General features: G+C 35.7%; 1 protein-coding gene across 8 annotated transcripts in view; it reads left to right on the forward strand.

Moving 5' to 3' along the window:
• PLEKHA5 (pleckstrin homology domain containing A5) overlaps positions 1-23,082 on the forward strand; it is a 153,956-nt gene that overhangs the window by 122,032 nt on the left and 8,842 nt on the right. For 7 of the 8 annotated variants that reach the window (XM_065683429.1, XM_065683445.1, XM_065683438.1 and 4 more), the window contains 9 exons: positions 11,098-11,160; positions 12,273-12,353; positions 12,488-12,637; positions 13,947-14,048; positions 15,174-15,285; positions 15,520-15,566; positions 17,271-17,388; positions 19,656-19,771; positions 21,118-21,327. In XM_065683429.1, the coding sequence (XP_065539501.1) occupies positions 11,098-11,160; positions 12,273-12,353; positions 12,488-12,637; positions 13,947-14,048; positions 15,174-15,285; positions 15,520-15,566; positions 17,271-17,388; positions 19,656-19,771; positions 21,118-21,327 (999 nt within the window). Of the gene's footprint in view, positions 1-5,236; positions 5,333-8,320; positions 8,342-11,097; positions 11,161-12,272; positions 12,354-12,487; positions 12,638-13,946; positions 14,049-15,173; positions 15,286-15,519; positions 15,567-16,519; positions 16,709-17,270; positions 17,389-19,655; positions 19,772-21,117; positions 21,328-23,082 lie in introns of all 8 variants that reach the window. The other variant, XM_065683524.1, reaches the window with a different exon arrangement.

The following is a 23,082-nucleotide window of genomic DNA, read 5'->3' on the forward strand; positions in this document are numbered from 1 at the left end:
ATAACACTAACTGTAGCATTTTACCATCTTTAACCAAAGTAGTAGTATATTTCTATGCTCGTGTGACATACATGCAGTTTATAGAAAATTAGTGTTTCAGATAATTTTAGTTTTCCAAATTAAGAAGAGTTAGATGTTTCTACAGGACATTAAATAAAAGAGAAGTCAAACATGAAGAAGTGTTTTAAACCAGTCATAGCCTGGCTCGTTACTTCTTATTCAGTTATTTCTTCAAGATTTATATAAGAATAAGATTTTACTTACCATTTCTGATAAGTTACGGAGTGAGGTTACAATTCTGTATCCACTAACAGAATTGATTGTTGAGTGAAGAATGATCAATGTTCAGTGATCAAATTGGCTTCTGTTGAAGTTGTGTGTGAAAAGTTCTTAAATGGGAAAATTGTCCTAGCACTTATAAAAGGCAGTCATATGTGCTTACGAGAAATATAATAAGTGTCCATTAGTTAAAAATACAAAAATCACCACAGCTTTTTCAGCTATTATTCTAATGAAATTTTTCAGCCTTACACATAAAACCAACTGCTGTTAGAATTTTTATGTCCTACATTTTCCTGCAATAGGATTTCAATAAGTTATTAAAAAACACAGAGACACATGCTTGGTTTACCCAGTGATTTTATTTTCTTATTGTATTTTGGAAACAATATGTGAATTGTGATCAATTCAGTTAGATGGCAATGCATTGCTAAACATCTCTGTCTTGTTTTAAGGGGCTGCAGGAGGTCCAAAACAGTAGGGGAAAACTTCATGCTAAATTACACCAAAATACTTTGTCCAACTCAAATATTTCCAGTTTATAATGTTTTGGAATAAGGGAATAATTCTGTCTTCAACAACATAATTCATTGCCAAGAAAGGATAATTATGCATGTAAAGTGTAAAACCATATACTGTACTATTGCTTGATTAACCAAGCTTGTGAGTATAATAGGTAATATTAAATGGAGAGAACTGCCTATGTAGAATATACAAAGTAATAAAAAGGATTTTCTTTTTACTTGCACCTGATAAAATTTAGAGATGTAATGTGGTAAACATTAGCTTAAGGAAATGTTTGAGTTATATAAATGTGCTGTAGTTGCCCCTACCAGAGATACAAGAAATCACTGTACTTCTTACAGTAACAAATAATTTTCAAGTCTAAAATATATTCCCTTAATTAATAAGTCATGGAAGAGCAGGTTAGAATACTTGTCCCAGTTGATGATCAGGTTTGTTGTTTTTTTTCCCTTGGTTTGAATTGAATACTGACACTTACCTGTATGAAATAAATCCCCCTGAGATTCTCTTTACTTCGTACCCAGTAATTACAGTAAAAGTAACAAGAACTAGGAACATAATTTTTTTCAAATAAAACCTAGACACAGTTTTTTCTCCTTTGTAAAGAAAGCCATGGCAGGATCTCCCACTTTATTCTTTCTGTTGCCATGGAGAATTCCAGCAAACCAGTTTTATAGTACGCTTCTGAATTTTATGTTGATAGCAAAACTTTCCTTTGGCTGAAAAACCATTTTCTACCGAGCTCAAGCTATCTGTGTAAAACTCTTCACACATGTTGGCGTATTGATCTCAGCATACCGCAGCTTGGTTTGTTACAGTAGAAGCTCTACCAAATTTCTTTTAGGTGTTTTTTTTCCCCCTCCTGTTTTGTTTCGGCTCTTTTTTTTGTTTGGGTTTTTGTTGGCTTTTTTTTTTTTTTTTCGACGGCTACTTACGTAAATAGTTTAGGTGTAAAGTAGTTCATATACTTCTGCTGGTACTTTCATTTTTCTTTCAGTTTTCACAAGATGCATAAAAATAAGCAGAACTTGAACAAGAAGTTGACAGATAAAAGAGGTGAAAGTCCCACAGCCAACATCCGTACTTTCTTTTTGCTTTGCTTCTGTTTTCTCCTCTTCACCACCCTTTTTCTGAGATGCTGAAAGTGGTTCTGAGGAAAGGTAGTAAATAAAGGGAGGCTGGAATAGTAAAAGTGGGTTTGGAATGAGCTGACAGATACCTCATCGCTGATACAGTCAGCCTAAAATTCTATGTCCTATATCAGCAGCACTAATATACTACTTTTTTTGCATTTTTCAAGCTATCTGTAAAAGGTACAGTGAGCTGACCCAGCCACCACTGTTGTTCTTTCTACAGCTTTTTCTCCTTTTTCCCTCCCCAGAGGAAGAAGGGAGGCTCAAGGACAGGGATTCTGTAGGCCGAAAAGAAATTGCACTGGAGGCAGCATTGCTGTAAAAAGAAGGCAGGAAGGAAAAGTGCTTTTTCTCTTCTTTTTTTTAGGATAGAAGATTAAAGAGCAGAGAAAGTAGGGAGAAAAGGTCCTATTGCTACTGCTCTTACCATCAGGAAGCTGAGAGGAAAGGAATAAAACTGCCAATCTTTTGTCACCCGTAACATATGGTCTTACTTCATCTGTGAGGTCAGCTGTTCTGGCAGGGAGCCACAGTTCCAGCTGATCACTGTCACCACAACAGCACATACTTAAATGTCATCTTTGTAGGATGTTAGCAAACATGGAAGAGAGTTCAGGAAAAGGAAGGAAGAGAAAAATTGTCAATAGGTTGGCTTTTCAGCTTAAAACACAAAATACCCATTCAGATGCTCACTCATAAATAATTTAGCAGTTCATATAGATCATAGGTCAAAGAGGTGGTTTTTTTCATTGTTTCCAACTGGAAAATGCTTTTATATACCACATCAGTAAAGAAAAAAGTAAAGATAAAGCATCACTTCTGGAGAAAACTAATTATTTACTAGAAGTCGAAAGTGGTAAAGGCAAGACTGCTGGATGTTGTGGATTTACTGCTGTGTTGCTGTGTGGCACCAGCAGTTCGCACTTCAGTTTGCTTATGAGAATCTTTGGTTTCTGTAACTTTTTTAATTGGAGAGACTCTGAGTATAATACTAGAACCTAAAAGGTGTCATTTACAAAAGTAATGTTGGGCTTTTTCTGAACTGAAAGAAAATCAAGACTTGTTACAAATATGCAGGTATTTTTTTTCTTGAGCTATTTATTCAACATAAATAGTGTCTGACTTCACTTTGGGAGTAGCCTCATGATAATGCATTGAAAACACAAAATACATAGCCTTTTAACCTTTCAGAGCATGGGACTTGCCATTGTGTCCCATATAACTCTGGTTTACTTTGCCAGTTCTTCAGTACACATTGCCTTGTGTGTGTGCTAGCTTTAGTTAATGGAAGGTTTATGACAGATACATACTCCCTCAAGAACTTAACTTCTCAATAATTAAATGTCAGTATTTTTTAGAAATACTGTTAATAAAAGGGTGGGAAAGCTTGCTATGTTTAATTACTACAAAGGCTCTTTGGTTGAATTACTTTACAAATTATCTGGTTTCTGATCTTGGTTCTATAAGGGCTTAAGGAACTGGAGCTTTTCTGGAAAGAAGTAGCCTTTTCTAACAGTGTCCTTATAAACACAGTTAGTAGTAAAAATATTGGGAGAAGTCCCATAAATCAAAATTGGAGCTGGGTGGAGGATAAAACACTAGTTTAGAACGTGTTTTGATCAAATCCACTTTGTTTCTTCTCTAATTTTGATGAAAATGATCTTCGAACAGTTCCACGGAAATTGAATTGTCTGTTACTGGTCAGAAAGGAAAAATTTGAAATAATTGTAAAAAATCATTAGCCAAAGAGCCTGAACCTGTTGAAAATCCTCCCAGTAAAAATGCATCCAAACCAGTGTACTCCTATCCAAATATTTCAGCTTCAGGGCACTTTTTCCTTTGCAAATATTTCAGTTGGCTGTAGTTAGATTGCTTGGCTTTGGACCTTATTGTTGATCTTCCTATTGAGATATCTTTTGGTATCACTTGATGATACCCACTCCAGACAAAATTTTAATCTAGAGGGACCACAGCTTCTTGTGTCAATTCTAGTTTTCTGTTCATGTATACTGTAGATGATGGAGCAAATGGGAGGGGTTGCTTGTTTGGTTATTTTCCTGCCTTGAACATACAAAGCATCATAAACGTGCTTTCTTAAGATAAGGTGTTCTTTATTTGGCAATTACCTTAACAGCTGATCAGACTTTACTGTGTATAAAAAAACAACAGAAAGGTTCTCTAGCTATAACAAGAAAAATTTATTTCCCATGAGAAAAAAAGAAATTCCTTCTCCACATATAAAAGTTAGGCTTTTTCCTAAATAGTTACAGGCAAGAAATTCCAAAAGGCATCAAGAACTCAGGCTGTCTGATGCATTTCAATTCTGTGAAACAAAACCTTGCTATGCAAATTGATGGCGAATGCATATATATATATATATACACACATACACACATAAAGATCATAAATATTCATACACACACTTCCTTCCTCTATAACCATACTTGAAACAGATACTGGTAAAGTTCCCAACAGGTCCTAAAGTTGCCAACAAAAGCAGGAGGGGGATTGTGCTTTAAGTGCCTTTTCAGTTTGTTTTGGAGAGAAAAACTATCTTTCTGTAATATTTCCCTTAATGGTAGGAAAGTCTGCTTTCTAAAACCAGAATTCCTATACTATTTTCTGTGTTGCATACTGTTCTGAAATCCTAAACGTTTGCATTTTTCACTTCAAAAATCAAAGTATCTGGTTTTGACATTTGCACACATATCGATAAATATTAGTCATTGTAGAAGATGTCTGACCAGTTCCTAAGTAGTTTCACACCCATGTATGGGGGTGGATAAATACAATGAGTAATGATTCAAAGTTCAGTGCAGAATATAATGGCATTTTGTGATATATGAACATAAGACTAAACCTCACTTCAATATTGAAAGGCAGGAAATGCTTACATCTTTTTAAAGCATATTGACTTATTAAATCTATAATTTAAAAGGTTTTCTGATACAGGTTTGGGTGTTCCTATTGCATAATCCAATAATACTTTTCATTTCAATATCGTGCAAAGCCAGGCTTCTTTTAAGCATTTTTATTTTTTAAAAAGGGAGAGTGGGTGAATAAATATTACACTGGTTTTTGAGAATTTATGTGGTTTTGATATATTTGTTTGATATTACTAAACTTTTCAGATGTTGATATTATTGAATGATGGAATATATAAAAAGCATGGGATAAAATGTAATCTACTGCATTATTAGAAAAAATTAAAGTAGAGGCTATATTTTACAGTGTCGTCTTTCAAATCTAGCCATGCTGTAAACTGATGTTTGCTGTATGCTCCTCCTGATTTGAAATAGATGAAAGAGAATGAACCTTTAATCACCATGGTTCACACTATGATTGAGAACTCGGCGCTAAGACCGCAACTGTACCAGCAAGTAAGGTCTTGGAGAGTGAATGAAATTGCTTTATCATCTGCGAAAATTTTCCTTAGTGACAGTTTTGGTTGTTCCTCAGATTTATTCATAACATTGGTGTTTCTCTTATTTGCTTTGGAAAACCACAATTCATCCATGCTTTATAAAATGCTGCGATATTGTTAGCATGGCTTTTGCTACGTTTTTGTTGTTAAGTATTCAATGTACACTTCTGAATAACTTTGTCTAGACAATTTAATTAGCTGATGCTTTATGCAGGTGTCCAGTAAATTCATAAAACTTCCAATCAGCTTCCAGCATTTGTCTTAGCATGATTCTTTGCAATTAGTGTTCAAAGGTGCTTCTTTCTTTTGACCACTACAAAAGCATGTGAGTGGTGTTTACCTGGTCATTTCTGGCAATTCTGTTTTGTTCTAGGAAGTGGATTTACAAGTTTTTGTTTGCACCTACCAAGCCTTTAGCCACTGAAGAAAGGAAGGATCAAAATTACTTTGATCTGGGGACTGTAAATCCAAAAGGCAGTGTCTGTCCATAAAGTCACAGCAGATTTAACTGTGCACACTTACAGAGTATTTAGTGATGGTTGTAAATGGTAAGATGGAAGAAGAATCAGAAATGTGAATGGAAATATTGTCTTGTGAGTTAAGATCTGCATTAACTTATGAGCATGGCCAATACTTATCTGTTGGCACTGTGATGTTTTAGAGATACTGGGGCTTAACTGAATAGCTCCTGTTGCATCAGGGAATGTTTAGGAAGTTTCTAGCCTGAACTGCAACGAAGATGTTGGTTTTATGTAAATGGCTGTGATATTTTGTAGCAGTGGAAGTATGCAGTTCTGGCTGCCAGTCAGAAGGGAACATCTGTCCAGTTCCATTACACTTGCGTTTATCGTATGTGAGCCAAAATGACATGTAAGGGTTGCATAGTTTGAAAAAAGGGAGATATTCTGCCATTTAAAACAGTAATTTATTAGTGATTAAGGCTTTGCCATGTTTCGAAAATACGCTGCAACTTAACGTCATGTTTTGTTTATTTGGAAGTCAACTCCACAAGGTAGATTTGCCTTTAATACAGAAAAGTTGCAAGAAAAATCTCACCTTTCCAAGGGAAGTTGGTTTGTGAGTGACTGATTTCAAGATCATACAATTTGTGCTCGTAAAATTAAAACAGGAGCTTTAACATGGAACCTGGAGGAGCTGTTTGGGAGAGGCATGGGAGACGTAAGGTACCCTCCAGCACTGTATGAGATTGGATTTTGTTGGGTTTCTTCTTTAAAAGAAGCCTAGCTGTTACGATTTTTTGAACAAATTGATTTTCTGTAATAGATTAGGTAAGACAACTAAGTATTAATGAACAGAGGTGCTCTGGATGTGTTCAGGGTAAACCAGCTTTTAATATTAATATAGATACATCTGAGGTATAGCTGTGCCCTGGGCTAGTCTGCCACATATTTAGGGATACCAGTAAATTTCAGAGTGCTATCTTGACGAAGCTATGCTGTCAGCTAAGGTATTGCTACATAGCACTGCCTTCACCTTGTAGACATACCTGCTGCTTTGTATTTGACACTGAATAAGCACCTTTTTTTCACATTCTTGTCAAAGAAACAGTGAATCTAACAGGTCATGAAGGCTAAATAACCTGTCACTAGCGATGTGGTCTCCTCAGGTCAGAGTGTTTGTGACATTTTGCCAGGCTTGTGTAAAAGAATCTGTGTATTGCATAAACTGGAGAATAGCAAGACCTGCTTTCGTGGGTGAAGTTTGCTATACAAGATACTGCATCAACTTACTTCCAGGAAAGGATAAAAATCCACTCAGAATTTCACTGCCTAAGTAGTCTTCTAAACATCTGTAATGCAAAACTAACCTGTTAAAAATCCTGGCAACTTATTTAAACATGTAATCTTTTATTCAAATAAAATAAATTGATTTTACCAGTCATCTTCCCCACTTCCATTTTAAAGGAAAGTAAACAACTGAGAGAGGCTTCGCTGTAAGAGACTGAAATCTGTTTTGTTGACAAGATGATAAACTCGTTTCTGATGACCGTAACCATTCCTGCGGGTAGAGAAAAGGATCTTTATTTGCTTCAGTTTATTCACGTCAGTTTTGTGACTGAGCTCATTTAGAGTTAGCAAAAGAAAGCAAGAAAAGCTTGCATTTAATTAAAAATTAAGGTGTCTTGCTTCCTGTTTGTAATGATTAATGGTTCTTTAGTAGAACAGCTAAGATATATACTATTTCAGATGTTATAAGACATTTTTGCTTGTGATTTGTTACATCTTCACAGTTATTTAAATCACTTTGATTTAACATCAGTGTGCTTTACAGACCATACTGTAAATTTACAAGTGCGAGCTAGGGCAATGATTCCATAGGCACAGATAAGAAAAATGAAAGTCTTTAAGCCTGGACCCATTTCTACCTTGGGGGTTTTTTGTTTCTCTCTAGTACTAGGTGAGGAGTGTTAATCTTGTTTTCTAAAGCATGCTGTTTTTAAGAAGTAGGATTATCCTCAGCTCCTCGTGTTTGTGAGTTCTCTAAAGGGGGGAAAAACAAAAATCTGAGTGCAAGAAGCCATCCAGGGCTTTACTTGCATAATTGTGCTTAATATATTACAGAACATTAAAATTGTCGAATTTTGTTTCTATGAGGGTAGGACAGTCTTGTTTACGGCATACTTTGTTGCTGTTGTAGCAGCTACATGCATTTAAATTGCTATGCATGCTGGATTTTGAGATTTGTAGGCAGCAGTATTTTTCAGATTTTGTATCAACACATGGGATGATTGTATTTGAGCTAAAAATCTTGTGTTTCTGATTTGTATTTAAAATGTTACCTGTTGCACTGTGCAAAATTAGAGGAAAATCTTGCTTACTGTGGGTTAAATGCCCATTTGCCCTGCTTATTGATAGTAAAAAGTACTCCAAAAGCCTCTCAGAAGTCTTGACTTGCACTCCCCATGAAATAGCCTAGATTGTTGTTTTAATTTCCTAAGTGCCGTATCTCACAGAGATGCGTAGTGTGCTCTCAGGGTGTGAAATATCCTGCCGCATGTTTATGGAATCAAAACAGTTAGCAGAATCTGAAAGTAGCTTATAATGAAGTAATACTGTCACTTGAATATTGACTGCTTAAATAGGTTTAAGCCCTCATGTCTTGAGAGAGATTTGCGCTTATCTGGGAAGAAATTTGCTTTTAAGGATGTTTTATGCTGTGTCCATTGTGGTGGATTTGTCCGCTTCTGTGATTCACCTGGTACTGGCATTTGACAGAGATGGGGACTGTACAGTGGGGTGGTAAACTAGAGGACACATTATTTCTAACATAAGATGGAGGTTCGATTAAGGTCACTTTACCTTTCCACATGTAAGATACATGTTTGGCCAGACTCCGCATGCGCAATTTGCCTTTCAGAAATGGTAAATTCTGATTGTTCGTATTCAGGGTGGTACCCCTCAAAGTTTTGGAGCTGTGCAGCAAGTTTCACGATATTAAGAGGAATGGATTTTTTTGTATTTGAGTAGGCAATTGTTGAGGAAAAGTGTGGAAGTCAGCAGCAAGTCATATCATTAGTTCAGTAGGTGGCACTCTTTCTCTGGAATTACTGTCCTAGTAAAGTTTTGGTAGGAACGGTTTGGTGAGAGGCATTTGTTGAACGTGACATAAAATACGTTTCTATAACTTGATTGTTGGAGCTCTTGTAATGCATTTTCCAAAATAATGAGGTTGTTAACCTTTGCTTGTAATGTGTAATTGTATTCTGTTTGCTGCGATTCCTTTCATAATTCCAGTAGTATGCAGTAGCATTACTCACTTCTTGCCTTAAGCTGATCTGTAGATGTGCTGTGGAAAGAGAAGGTGCTGTTTCGTAAGAGATGAATTGTTTCACATGATTTTTTAGAGTTTTTGAGCTAAGTCTACATAAAATGTTGCAGTAGAAATACTGAAATGAAGTGGCTCTGTAGCAGTGCCTATTGTGGGATACCAAAACCGCTGATAAAAGCAAGAAGTTGGCAGCAATTTTAAATGTGTGATAGGAATTTAATAAGAATTATCACGCCTGTAGTGTTCTTTGAAAAGGTGTTTTCATTTTCCAAATACTTAAAATACATTCTGTTTAGGAGGTAGGTAGGGATAAGGATGCTGAATTGCAAACTATCATAAATTCTGCTATAATTAAGGTTGAAATGCCAAAAAAAAACCCTCCCTTTAAGAAAAAAACAAATAAACTGAAAGTGTAAAAAATACTGGCTTGAAAAAATGATGTTACAGTTTTGCAGTCAAGCCATATGAAATTCTGAGCAGCATCTTGGGAAGATGTATTATGTATTTATCTAATAGGGGATAATCTTTCTTCTGTAAAATCTTCCTCTTGTGAAATATAACTAGGGTTTTTTTCTGTAAGTTAAAGACATTTGGCCATGTTTATGAGTTTCTTTTAATATTTCCATTCCTCATTTTTCTCTCATTGTGGTAAAATCAACAGTTAAAAAACACAACTCCACACAATAGTAGGAGTTTAAATAGATTTCTTAATTTTTGTGACATTCATAAGGTGCAAAAGTGCTGTGGCTTTTTTCATACTCCAACATTCATTTTCATAAAATGTCCATTTCAAAGCAAGTTACTATGTGGTTTTAATACACTATGCGTACTTTTAAATTGTCACCAGGTGCATTTGCATGAAGTATGTGGACATAATGTCTTGAAAGGAAACACTTAAACTGAAGATTTACTGTATGTTTGGAATGCTTGTCTGATTTACCCTTCCCTAGTCCTTTTATTTATAAGTGTCTTTTAACATGGACTTGTGTTCTATAGACTTTCTTGCACTGTTAAGTCATGATGACCTAATTATGACAGATGCTTGAAAGGAAAGCATCTATGTTGGGACTCAGTAACAGCATGTTTTTAATTAAGTTGAATATGAAGGCCGATAGTGGTATGCCAATACTTGTGTAGGACATTAAATAGTTACTGTATGTGACAGACCCTTCTGAAATGGGGAGCTGCTTTTTTTCGTGTAAAATATTTTTAAATCTTGTTATTAGCCAGTTCAGAGACTGAAAGAGTTAAGAACTCAATGTTACGAGCTTTATGAAAGTAGTTTGAGGATACCTCATATGCTGACTGGCATGAGCGCTCAAGTTTTCCTAGGTCCAAAGATAAAAATAGAAGGGCTTCTGTTTATGGCATTTCTGGTAATACTCTGTTGGAGGTGAGGATATCCATAGGAAAAAGTAGGCAGAAGTGTGATTGGTGGCACTTATTTGGCATATGTGTGTAACAAAATATTTTATACATATTTTGTATACTTAGGTCATCCTGTTCTGATTTCAGATTCATATCAGAATATCCTTCTTGTGGATACACTTGACTTCAGTGGGCCTAGAACAGTTAATTCCAAGTAGAATGGGCCCCTGTATTTAGAATTCACAGAAGAAAACTTACATAATATGTCTAGGTGTACTCTGGTAGTTTCGTCTTCTAATGTAATCCATGTTTGATTGAGTTAGTTACACGTCTTTGAAAATCCAGTTTGCATTAGAAACATAGCCTGTTAAGTTAATGCAACTTTCTACTGACAGTATGCTTGACATTCCATTTACTTATCTTCATTAATGTGTATTGGCTAAAAATATCTTGTTCCATGTGGTATGTTTGACTTTCAAGCAAAAGCTGATTTCTGTATTAAAACTCTTAAGCTGAATGGTAGTTTCATTTTCATAGTCCAATTAAGTTATTTTATGGCAATATTATTCTTCCTTATAGTTAACACAAGAAGAATGTAGGGGTACACTATACAAATATAGAACTGAAGAGCTGGATATTGATGTAAGTCATTTGTATTTCTTCTTCCTTGGGAATGTTGGTATTTGTCTCTTTCTTTTGATAATAATATCCCCTTGACTTTTGGGTTTGAAACTCACTTCGTATAGTTACCAACAGAAATTGCTCTGTGAAATTGAGGTGCATAAAACTCTTTTTATAATAACCTTTAACTTGCAGGAAGTAGTACATTTTAGGCTGAACTTTCAAATATTATATGTGTTAAAAGGTGAATTGCTGCTAGAAAGAAATTACTTTACAAGGGAAAAACATAGTTGTAGTTCAGTTATATGCATGAGATGTAATTTCTCAGGAAATATGACTGATACTCCAAAACTGAAATTTGGCATGGGTAATTACCATTCAGGGTATTGGGTTGCTAGTTATAAAAGAAGAGGGGTTCAGTGTAAAATTGGTGGTGAAACATACATACATATAGTCGTACTGTATATACATACATATACATGCCTAGTCATGCTTGCACAATGAAACTAAGAGTAGACAAGGGCATGCTATCTCAAGTAAAAAGGAAAGCAGGATTCCAGGGTTATCTTAGAGCTAAAAAGTCAAGAGCAGTACTAATGGGATGAAAAAGGTTATTTAAAAACAAAACTCAAATTTGTTAGAATGCACTGGACAGTTATTTGCTCAAACTGGAGCTGGAGTGAAACAGTTTTAGTCATAGCCAAGCCTCTGTCAGAGCCAAAACAGCAGAGCATGGCTGATACTATTAACTAACTATTAAAAACTACAATCTGAAATCAGTCATGGGAAAGACTGTTAATTTATACAATATTCTTTGTAATACTGAGGAATATGTAAAGTAAAACAGTATTTAATACCTGTTATTTAATTGTAAAGATTAGCTGTAGAATCATAAAATACGTTTTAAGCAATGGTGTTTCAAGTTATAACAACACTTATTTCATAGTAGCTTAAGAGGGTTTCTTAAGGTTTATTTGAAAGTGCAAGACTGATGGCTTCATAGTTTCAGAATTCATATTTTGTGGTAATAACATTTTATATAGCTACATGTAAGGATTTATCAAGTTACATTTTGATTACTGAAGATGTTAAAAATTAAATCCTAATTGCAGTAATTTTCTGTTATTTACTAGGCTAAGCTTAGCCATTTATGTGAACAAGATAAAGTTGTACAAGCACTGGAGGAGAAGCTTCAACAGCTACACAAGGAGAAAGTAGGACAATTGTATTTATTACCTAAAGTGGATGTTATTTTACATGCTTATTATCAGAACACTGATAACTGAAATAAAACAAAAATCAGCCTAGTGATGCAGAACATTAAAAGTAATTCTTTTTATTATAATAGTACACGCTTGAGCAAGCTTTGCTATCAGCAAGTCAGGAGATAGAAATGAATGCAGATAATCCCGCAGCCATTCAAAATGTAGTCTTACAGAGAGATGACTTGCAGAACGGACTACTTAGCACTTGTCGAGAAGTATCGCGAGCTACTGCAGTAAGTAATACATTCTTGTTTGTAAAACTCAGTGAAGTGTGAAATGATTGTCTTCGTGCTCACATTCTTAATTGGGTTGTCTTTGGTTATTTTGCATTATCTTCCAACAAAACTCAGTTGTCTTTTACTTGCTTGTATTTTTGTCAAAGACAGGTGGAATGTGATCTTTTCACCATATTCATCAAGTAGTCTTTCTTCTTTCTCCCGTTCCCCTCCTCCCCCTTTCCCCCTCCCTGAATGAGTTTAATTGGTTTTCATATTTATAACATGAAAAAATAATTACAGAAGAAATAAATAATGAAAATAAGCCATTTTTTTGTAATGACAAAATAGCAGCAAGCACAAACTTTTAGCAGATATTCTGTCAGATAGGTGACTTATTTTTAGCAAAAGCAGCTGCAGAATGAAGAGAAAGAAAGGGAATTGCTATTTACTGTCCTTTTCCACCTCATGGTGGTTTCTACACTGAAATGACAAGGCAAGCAATCTTTTTACCTACACATATACATCCAAGCAGGTATTTCAGTGTCAAATTCCAGTAGTTTGCTCTGGTGAAATTGACATGACACAAGCACTGAAATGCTGGGTTTAGTCTGAACATTAGACTGTGTGGTAAAAGGAATTTGTTAGACAAGGAAAACAGAACTGTGGAAAGGAAATCCTCAAGATACACTTTCCCTCATTAACTCTTTAATTTATGCTAAGTTGAGTAAATTGCTTGATGTAGGCTTCAAAAGTGAGTGAGCAGAGTTGACCTCAAAGAAGATTTTCTTTTTGCACCTTCTCCCTTCTGGCATTTGTAGTTTCACATATGTAAAATAATGGTGTATTAGTAGGCCTGGAGCATTCACTGGTAAGTCGTCCAACCCTGCCAGCAGGCAGGGTTGGGTGACTTACATTTGGCTTGCATAATGCATTGCGTATACATACACATGCTGTGCACTCACACATACGTATTCTATGTGATAAAAGAGACAAATTTGCATCCATTTTTGTGGGTTTTCTGCCTCAGTGGAAGGGCAGCTTAAGACCCACCTGCCTGCTTGACTACACTGACATATTTTGAAGGGTTTGGCCTTGCCTGTCTTTTTTTGTTTGTGAAAAGACAAAATGCTGTTTGTTAGAATTCCATTCAGGATGATTAGAAAATCAGAAAGCTGTTTAAACACTGCATTCTCTAAAATACATATTTATTTATTGCTGATACCAATTTATTCATTATTTCTAGAAGTTTCATGCCACTGAATAAAGAAAAATAGTGTATTTGAATGCGCATATGTAATTCTTTACTTTTGTCATATACTTTTAGGAACTGGAAAGAGCTTGGAGAGAATATGATAAATTGGAATATGATGTAACTGTAACAAGGAACCATATGCAGGACCAACTCGATCGGCTTGGAGAAATTCAGGTGTGGGCACAGGTCTTAAAGTACACTTAAGTCGCTAATTTTCTGTGATTATGTTTAAAAACTGCACAAATGAAAAAAAAAGGGGTGACATGGTGCATTAACTTACAGGCTATATATAAAAAGAAATAAAAAATGTATAAGTTCTGAGGAGATCTTCAGATTTTTTATTTTTTAATTTATTTTGAAGTTTATAGCACTGTTTTTCCTGTGTCTGGAAGCCTCTTCTTTCTGTTTCAGTGTTTCAGGGTCCAAAGTAGGGTAGTTTTCTCAGACCTTAGTTGCTCTGACAGTCATATTAAATCTTCACACAAATCCTTCCACTTAACTGAATATTTTAAAATGTAATTAAATCATTCTATGACAATAAATTATAATAAAAATAAATTGTAATAGAAGTATTCTAGGCATTGCTTCAGGTCTTACGTATCAAGAGTTCTGATGTGTATTGTATTTCCTTGCTGTTCTGTGGAGGATTGGACAGTTAATGGAAGTTCTGAATTTGTAAGATCTTTGAGACACCCCACACACATGCACAGAGATGTGCATACATTATCTGGCATAAGCAGATGGGTGTGGTCCATGCTGGGAGGCATTAAAGGCCGTTTGCTCCAGGGATTGATTTTCTATGCAGCTATGAAAGGGAGATTACAAGGAAGCCCAAGAGCTGAGAAATTTGTGTTCTGTGGTCCAAAGTATGCATGACCATGAATGCAAATAGACCTGCATTTTATATGCTAGTATGCAAACACCATGTTCATCTCCACCTATTTTAGGGTTGGAACTGATGATTCCTTTTCTCTTGTTGTATGCAGGTCTCCTGTGCAAAGTTTGCTTGTGTTTTCTTTGGAGACAGTAGATAGAATACTATACATCAGTGGACTCTGAACTTTGAAACTGCTGTTGAATTGACTGACACATCATGAAATTAGCTCATCTTACACTTTTTGTTTCTGACAGTATTTGAATGTTGCAGTTTTATGGGAAAAAAGAGTGTCATTACTGTGTTTTATGGGGAATGATATGCAGTGTAGTCTAAAGAAAGACATGGTTTTCTGTTTGTTTTCTTTTTTTGCTTGCAGTGGTATTCCAATTTATTTCCTATATGTGCTGTTTATTTATTGGCAGACTGAGTCAGCAGGGATACAGCGTGCTCAGATTCAGAAGGAACTGTGGAGAATTCAAGATGTCATGGAGGGTTTAAGTAAACATAAACAGCAAAGAAGCTGTTCAGAGGCAGGTAAGCCGGTTGTTTTTGTATTGCGGGAAGTGAAATTAGATCATCTACATTTTTAAAGGACAAGCTCTGTAGCTGCTTTTATATGTGTGAAAAAATGATACAGTTTGCTGAGAAAGGAGGTTGATGCTTTGTGTATTTGTTTGATAGCAGTAGGTTATAGTTCAGATTTTAAAAGCTGTTTGTTGAAAACAATTTTTCTTTTTCTTTCTATACATCTTCCCCTCCCCCAAACAGGCATCATGGGATCAAGGGCATTTGCAGCTATTAAATACAAAAATGAGGTATGGTTTTAGCATATTTACCATTTTAGCATCACTGAATTTCTGATATACCTATAATAAGAATTAACATTATTATAATTGTTTTAAGGATATCTGAAATATTTATTCTGTCTGTTTCTGTGGAAATATTGCATTATGAATTAGTTTTAGAGGCTTATATCTCCACTAGTAATTCTAACACTTTCATTTGTTCTGTGTATTTGTTCTTTATATTCTCACTGGTATGTTTCTCTTTTCCATTTCTCACCTTTTCCTCTCCCTAGGCTCTTCCCTAGAAATATAAACCCCGATTTATGGATTTGTTTTCTACCCACCACACTTTTTACGGGAAGAAAGACATTGCTTTATATGTTGATGCACGTATCAAGCCTGGTTCTCAGATGGCCAGAGCACTCACAAGAACAGCTAAAACTGTGGGAGCTCCCAAATGTTCAATTCCTCTGAAAATCTGGCTAGAAGTTACAGTTTTAAAGGGACATTGTCATGGTTATCTAAAATGTCTGCAAGGTACATCTGGCTTACAGAACTTTCTAAAAGCCTAATCCATGTAAAAATCTTTAAAAAGATATTGAATTTAATTTTTAAAAGGATGATACAGAATGTTCATATGTGGCCAACAGAAAGGGCAGGTGTTAGAACTGAAAATTCTGAGAAGCTGAATAATGAAACTGTTGAAGTATTTCAGTCCAGATGGTGCTAATAAAATAAAAAGCAACCAAATGAGCAATACAAAGAAACCTGAAGAAACTAAAGCTGTCTTGGCCTTCTTTTTTTTTGGGGGGGGGGGGAGAGGTTGTTTGGGTTTTTGTTTGGGTTTTTTTGGTGTGACATTGTCCCTTTAATTCCAGAATCTATAGCTGGCATAGCTATGGTAATATATTTTTCTCTTTAAGTTATAAATAATTGTAACAGGTGTGCACATCTAAATAAGGTGACTATTCTACAATCTTTAGGAAGAGGAAGTAGTCCCACCTCGTCCTCCACTCCCTCGGTCCTATGACTTTACAGAGCATCCTCCCATAATCCCCCCTCTGCCCAGTGATAGCAGCTCCTTGCTCTGTTATAGCAGGGGCCCAGTACATCTGCCAGAAGAAAAGAAGATTCACCAAGTTCAAGGATATCAGAGAAATGGATCTTACTGTGTAAGTGGCTTAAATTGCCACATTGTTCTTGAAGCATCCCCCTTTGTTCGCACAGTCACAATTTTTATTTTGTCATCTGGCTACTTTTGTGTTACGTTTTTACCTTTGTTTACTTACTTTTATTTCTAGCTCCATCATTTGCTCTTCATATTTTCCTGTCATATATTCTGTGCATACATAAAATGTCTTAAGACTTAAATGCTTGTATCTGAGTACATTTCAGCAGATTCTTCTGCTCACAAGTTGTTACAGAACTCTAGGCTCAGAATCAGTTTTTGCTGAAGCCTTACACCAGTTTGTTTCCTGAAGATCATTTTAAAAGAGGGGAAGAGGGAAACCCCCTCCACATTTTTGTGGCAGTTTTTTTCTGCAATTTCTGGAAGTCTGCAAATGTTGTTACTGTAATTAACTACAAAGAAATTCTGCTGCAATGGCACTTGAACAATCAAACATTGTCTTAAAGTGAGAGCAGAATTGTCGCAAAGTAACTGTTTTGAGTCCTGAGACATAAATGTTTGTGAAATATGCCTGTTTATTTACCTCGTAACTTGTCATTTCTCAGGGTCCTGATTATAGGCTTTATAAGAGTGAACCAGAGTTAACTACAGTAGCAGAAGTGGATGAGTCTAATGGTGAAGAAAAGACAGAACAAATTTCAGAATCAGAATCTGCTGCTAAAGGTTTGTCTCCAGGCGTAGTGTTTACAACTTTTCAGCCTTTTCACAAGGAATACAAAGTTTTAACTGTGTTACGGAAGCTATATCATCTTTCATATTTTTGTAGCCTGTCCCTTTCTTAATGTGATGAAAGAGCTTCCAGATAAAATAATGATTTAATTACATGACGAGAAAGATTTTAGTCAATTACACCGCAGAAAAATCAAACATTACACTCACCAACAACCCTGAAATCCTTATTGACACCATGTCTAATCACATCACTCACATTCCCCACACACCATTCCCTTGAACAATTACCCATTTTATGTTCTTGCCCTTGAACAATTACTCAGTTTTTGAATCAAGCTCCCAATGTTATGTCGCTGGAACGTCCAAAAAGGCAGCACCACAGAATTTTCAGGCTCTCATAAGCCAGGGAAACAATGTCTTTTTCTTTTTTTAATCTTGTAATTGTAGAATTGCCTTCTGTCCTCTGATATAATAGGAATAATGATCACGACCTTGGAGTGTACAGACAATAAAGGTCTTTGCAGTTGCTAAATGCTTTAGATTCTTCTCTTCATCTAGCTTCTATAAAAGCAACTAATTGCTTGGTAGAGTCTTTTACCAGGAAGTGCTTCTCAATTCTGTTTGTTAAAACACACAGAATAGTTTGTTAAAGGTGACTTCAGGAAAAGCACTTGAGTCACCTCCCCAAAACCATATTAAGAGCTTTTAGAAAAAGTAACTAAACTTACCCATTTTTTATGCCATAACAGTTGATGTTTTCAGTGCCAGCAGGATCACTGCCTTCTGTTCTGGTAATTGGACTAAGTATGCCCACAGCAGGCTGGGCAACAGTACCAAAATTTGAGCAAGAATTATGATCATATAAGGATATTATTTTCATCAGAATGGTAACAGAGGCTTTTAAAAGTAAATTAGCAAACAGTTTGGGTGTGAACAATGAGAATGGCCCTGTGATTTAATTAAGCTTGCACTTACCAGACAATTAGACAATTCAAATTCACTGTGGTATTTGCTGAGGTATAATATTCACTTAAGATAGATAGTAAATTTATTTTACCTTGGTGGTGAAAAATGCAAGGCTAGCCTGAGATACGCTAATCATCAGCCACCTAAATTGAGGAAGTTGCCCTTCTGACAACAGGCCTAGTTTATTGACTTGTGGTGTTCCAGATTATTTAGAGTAATTTATGACAAGAGGAAGAGTAATTATCACAATATAAAAAAGCCTATGCTGACTGTATAAAAAGCAGGCCAATGCTTTTTGAGCACCCCAGTCTGCTTTCTATCTTCTTCTGTAAAGACAGAAATAATTTTATTATGTCCATTTGTAGAAAAACAGTCCTCAGTGAGGGAAGGCAATAATGCAAATTCTTCTAATATAAATAATATTCAGGGACAGGGAAGAGTATAGCTGCATCAGTAGCAAGCAGCAAGAGACTTCTTACCTTCTTAAACAACAGAGTGTATTTGGTTTATCGTAGCTGTGATTTATTATCTGGCCCCTATTATCAGCATATGAATTTCTGAACTGATATGTCCTGTTCTGAACATTCATTTATATTAACAATTCCCTGCAGTAGGAAAAATATAACCATTCCTGGTTGGTTGGGATTTTGTATAGCCCATATGCCATTACAAATACATGGTGTTTAAACAAACATTTTTATGCTATTCTGTCCTAACAGTTTAGAAGGTGGAAAGGGAACAAACTGAGGCAGCTCCTCTCTACAATTTTTCTTTCTTGCGGTTTGGGGGTGGCTCTAAAAATTAGTAAATTTTGGAGGAAATTTAAAACTGGTTTTCTAGTTTGTTGTGCACATTACTCTGCTAGACACTTGTCGTATCAGCCCTTTCCCTCTCTTTTCGAAAGTCAACAAAGAGAAATGTTTTAATGGGACAATGTAAACTAACCCTTACAGCTGTCTGCAAGTAGAATGTTTATGATCTGAGTGGTACATAAAGGTGACACACAAAGAAAACGGAGTTCTGCTGTATCTTATGTCTGCAGGAGACCCAAACTTTTGCTTTGTAGTTTTCGTTTTGAATGATGGATTTGACATTTAAGTACCTCCAGACTGTTTTGTTAGCCTCAGGCTAAGGGCTAGTCATCTGCCTGTGCACCTTAACAGAGGTGATAGGCATTAAGATCTTTGCAGTCTTTTGAACAGTAGTTTCCAAGGCTGACAAGACATATTTCCTAGAAAACAAGAAACTAAACTGTCTTGGCAATGTTAGTATGTTGCTTTACTGTTTCACAGGCTCACATTTTCCTGTGGGAGTTGTACCGCCCAGAACCAAATCACCAACGCCGGAGTCTTCAACAATAGCCTCCTATGTCACTTTGAGGAAGAATAAGAAGCTAGAGCTAAGAACGGTACTTGAAAATAACTTTTGACCATTGATGGATAGTGATGTGTCATTTCTCAGTTAAATTTCTGTAGTTGCTTCTAAAGTTATAATTTTAATTTTCTTTGCAAAATAGTCACTGTTACAAAAATATAATATACAAGGTTAATGGAGACAGCTGCAGAAAGAATGACAAAGTTACAAAGGTTGTGTATGTTAAACTGCATAGAGACACTCAGATTGGGCAAGAAGTAAGTGGTAATGGTAAATCTAAGCTACTGAAGTTCAGGCTTGGGTTGAAAGTACAGGAAGCGTCTTAGGTTAAAACTTGCAAGGGCTTGTATTTGGCTTCTGGGGAAATTTAACAGCCCCTGTTTAAAATACTGTCTTTTATTTATTTCAATACTAAAATTATTTGGGAAATACCTAAAGTAGGCAGAAAATAAGGATACAACAAGCAATATGTGGGTAATAAGCCTGAAATTTCAGATTACAGTGTCCTGTAGTCTCCGGGTTGAAGACAGATGTTTAAATCTAGTTCATGCAAAAGGGAGGAAAACTTCTGCTATAGTTACAGCATGAATAAAAGAAGTTCTAGGAAGAATGGGGGAGGAGAGAGAAACTCCCAGGCTGTTGATTGGAGAAAGAATGCCACTTCTCAGAAGTGAAATCAGTTACTGTGAAAGTGCTGAATGCAGCTGATTAGCCCAAAGTAATTTTTGTTTGTTTGTTTCTGTCTTACAGAGCACTACAAAGTACAGCTCTATCTAGAAATTAGTGAATTTCAAGAACAGAGTAGATATAGTGATGGCTGTTGTTTTGGGAATAATACAATGCTTAGAATTATGCATTTTTAATTGGAGATGAATTCACTTTGTTTCAGCCTGCCCTTCCCATTAAATGATGCCCAGCTGTAATAAAAAGCAGAAATCACTGTTAGACCAACTGATAAAAACATCCTGGATCATTAAATTTTGATTATGTTTCTGTCTCAGTCAAGTAACTTGTGTTAGCCTGTTGTATAATGTCTGGTAAATAGTTTCAACTTGATAGGTTGGCTTTGAGAGAGCATCTAGCATTCTTCTAATGTTTGTCATTGATGGTGGTAATGTCAGTTTTCAAATAAGTAAATTATTCTTTCCCTTTAGTTTGAATTTCCGCGTTAATTTATTAATAACTGTTTCTTTCACTTTCTTCACATACACAAGAGATCTTTAGATCTTTACTTGCCCGCTATTTTTCTGCTTTCTAGTAAATCATTAGGTGATATTCTCTGACAAACCAAACAGTTTAGAACCTTGCTTTTTAAATTCATACATATATATGTGTGTGTGTGTGTGTGTGTGTGTGTGTGTGTGTTTTCTCCCATTTAAGGAAAGACCAAGAAGTGCAGTGGAGCAGCTGTGTCTTGCAGAAAGCACACGGCCTCGAATGACTGTGGAGGAACAGATGGAAAGAATAAAGAGACACCAACAAGCTTGTCTGAGAGAGAAGAGAAAAGGACTCAATATTATTGGCGTTTCAGACCAGTCTCCCTCACAGAGTTTGTCGTTTGTCAGAGATAATCCATTCAGATTGGCACAGGTGGGTCCCCCATTACTCAAAAACCTCACTGTGTCCAGTTAAAAAAAAAAAAAGGTTATTTTAAAAATTGTTCTCTCTCCAAAATCCAATGATACCACAGACGTCTATTTGAAACTGCTTGTGTAGAGTAACAGTCACAGTTCTCTGCCAGACACAAGAGAAAGGGAGATGACAATCTTCATGCTTATACCTTATGATGGTGGAAGTCATTTCTTTGTCTTTGGGGAAAATAAATAGTTCAAATCCACATATGTTTGATTATGCGTTGTGATGTTTGTTAACAGGGGGTTTTGTCAAATTTAGCAAACAACATGAAATTGCAAGCTCTGTGACAAAAAGCCGTGTCAGGCAGGATCATGATTCGGTTGATGTATAAATTATGAAGATTGTTCTGCCATGTAATCTATTCAAAAATCTGTAACATTTTTAGGTAGAAGTGTATGTTTATGATGATAGCTCTTAAGTAGTGCTCTTTTGCTGTGGTGTTTTGAGCCCATAAATACATAAAACTAGAACCCTCCCTTTTGTTAAGGCAAAGAAGTGAGTTTATTAAAGGGTAATGGGTGAGGAGAGACGAGGAAGATACAACTGTTTGTCATTAACCAGGAAATACTACCCTGCATATACAGCTATAAAAACCCCAACCAAACAAAAAAAAAAAAAAACAGACCCAGGGCAGTTGATGTTATACAGCCTACTGCTTTCTAACTGGTAAGAATTAGTTTTCTTTTTCAATAGTTTAATAAAGTTATCCTTTATTAAAAAAAAAAAAAAAAAAGAAAAAAAACAACAACCAACCAAAAAAAAAAAATCCTGTGGCATACTTCATGCTTTTTTTCCTCAGACCATATTGCTGCTTTATTTTTATTTACTTTTTGTTTTTTTTCACTCCATGTCTTTTATGTTTTGTAGGCATTTTAATATCTGATTTTCTAAAACCAGATTAAATACATTGCACTGTTAAGAAGTCAGCATATTTCCAAAGAGGTTTTAGGTTTGATTTCTTTCCCCTGAGCATGTTAAACTGCCTTCAGAGCTATACAAAAGTTACTTTTCCTTCAACAATACTGATCCCCAGAAGACACTGGATTCAATCGCTTTAGAGCATCTGTATTTGGGCTGACATCATGAATGCTATATATGAAGGAGGCTCCTGCAAATATTTTTGTGATTAACACTGCCTTTCTCAAGAAGACGACGTGCAGAGCAAAGCTTTGCAGATGTTTCTTTTTGTAGTTTTCACAGAGGTGTTTGAGCGTTATCATTTTCCTATGGTGTCATTTCATTCCTTAAGGTGAGGAAACTACAGTCGTGTATGTGTCATACCTGCTTAGCCAGCACTTTGTGAGCAGAGTGGTGGAAATGGCCAAATCCTCTGTGCCAGCACTGCTTGCTACACAGAACTCAAAAGAAATCTGCTCATGTCAGCATGTTACTCAGTCTTCTCTGTGGGATCAGTGCTACGTGGATGAGATAAATTTATAGAATAAGTGAGAATGTGCCTGAATTGAATATTTAGCTAGTAGTCCATGCTACAAAATCACTCTTTCTATCAAAACTTTAATTCTTCCAGAGTGCTATTTGGCAAAAAGCCCCAAGATGAGGTATTACAATGCAGTAATAGCTCTTATTTTTAAAAGCATAATTTCTATGCTTATTGATTTCTATACACAAAAATGGTGCAATAGCATTAACTGCTGAAAGTCAATTTTTAGCTGGGGTTTGGTTATTTAAGAACTGGAGAAAAAAAATACT

Source organism: Lathamus discolor, chromosome 1 (assembly GCF_037157495.1).
Source record: "Lathamus discolor isolate bLatDis1 chromosome 1, bLatDis1.hap1, whole genome shotgun sequence".
Classification (NCBI taxonomy): Eukaryota; Metazoa; Chordata; class Aves; order Psittaciformes; family Psittacidae; genus Lathamus; species Lathamus discolor.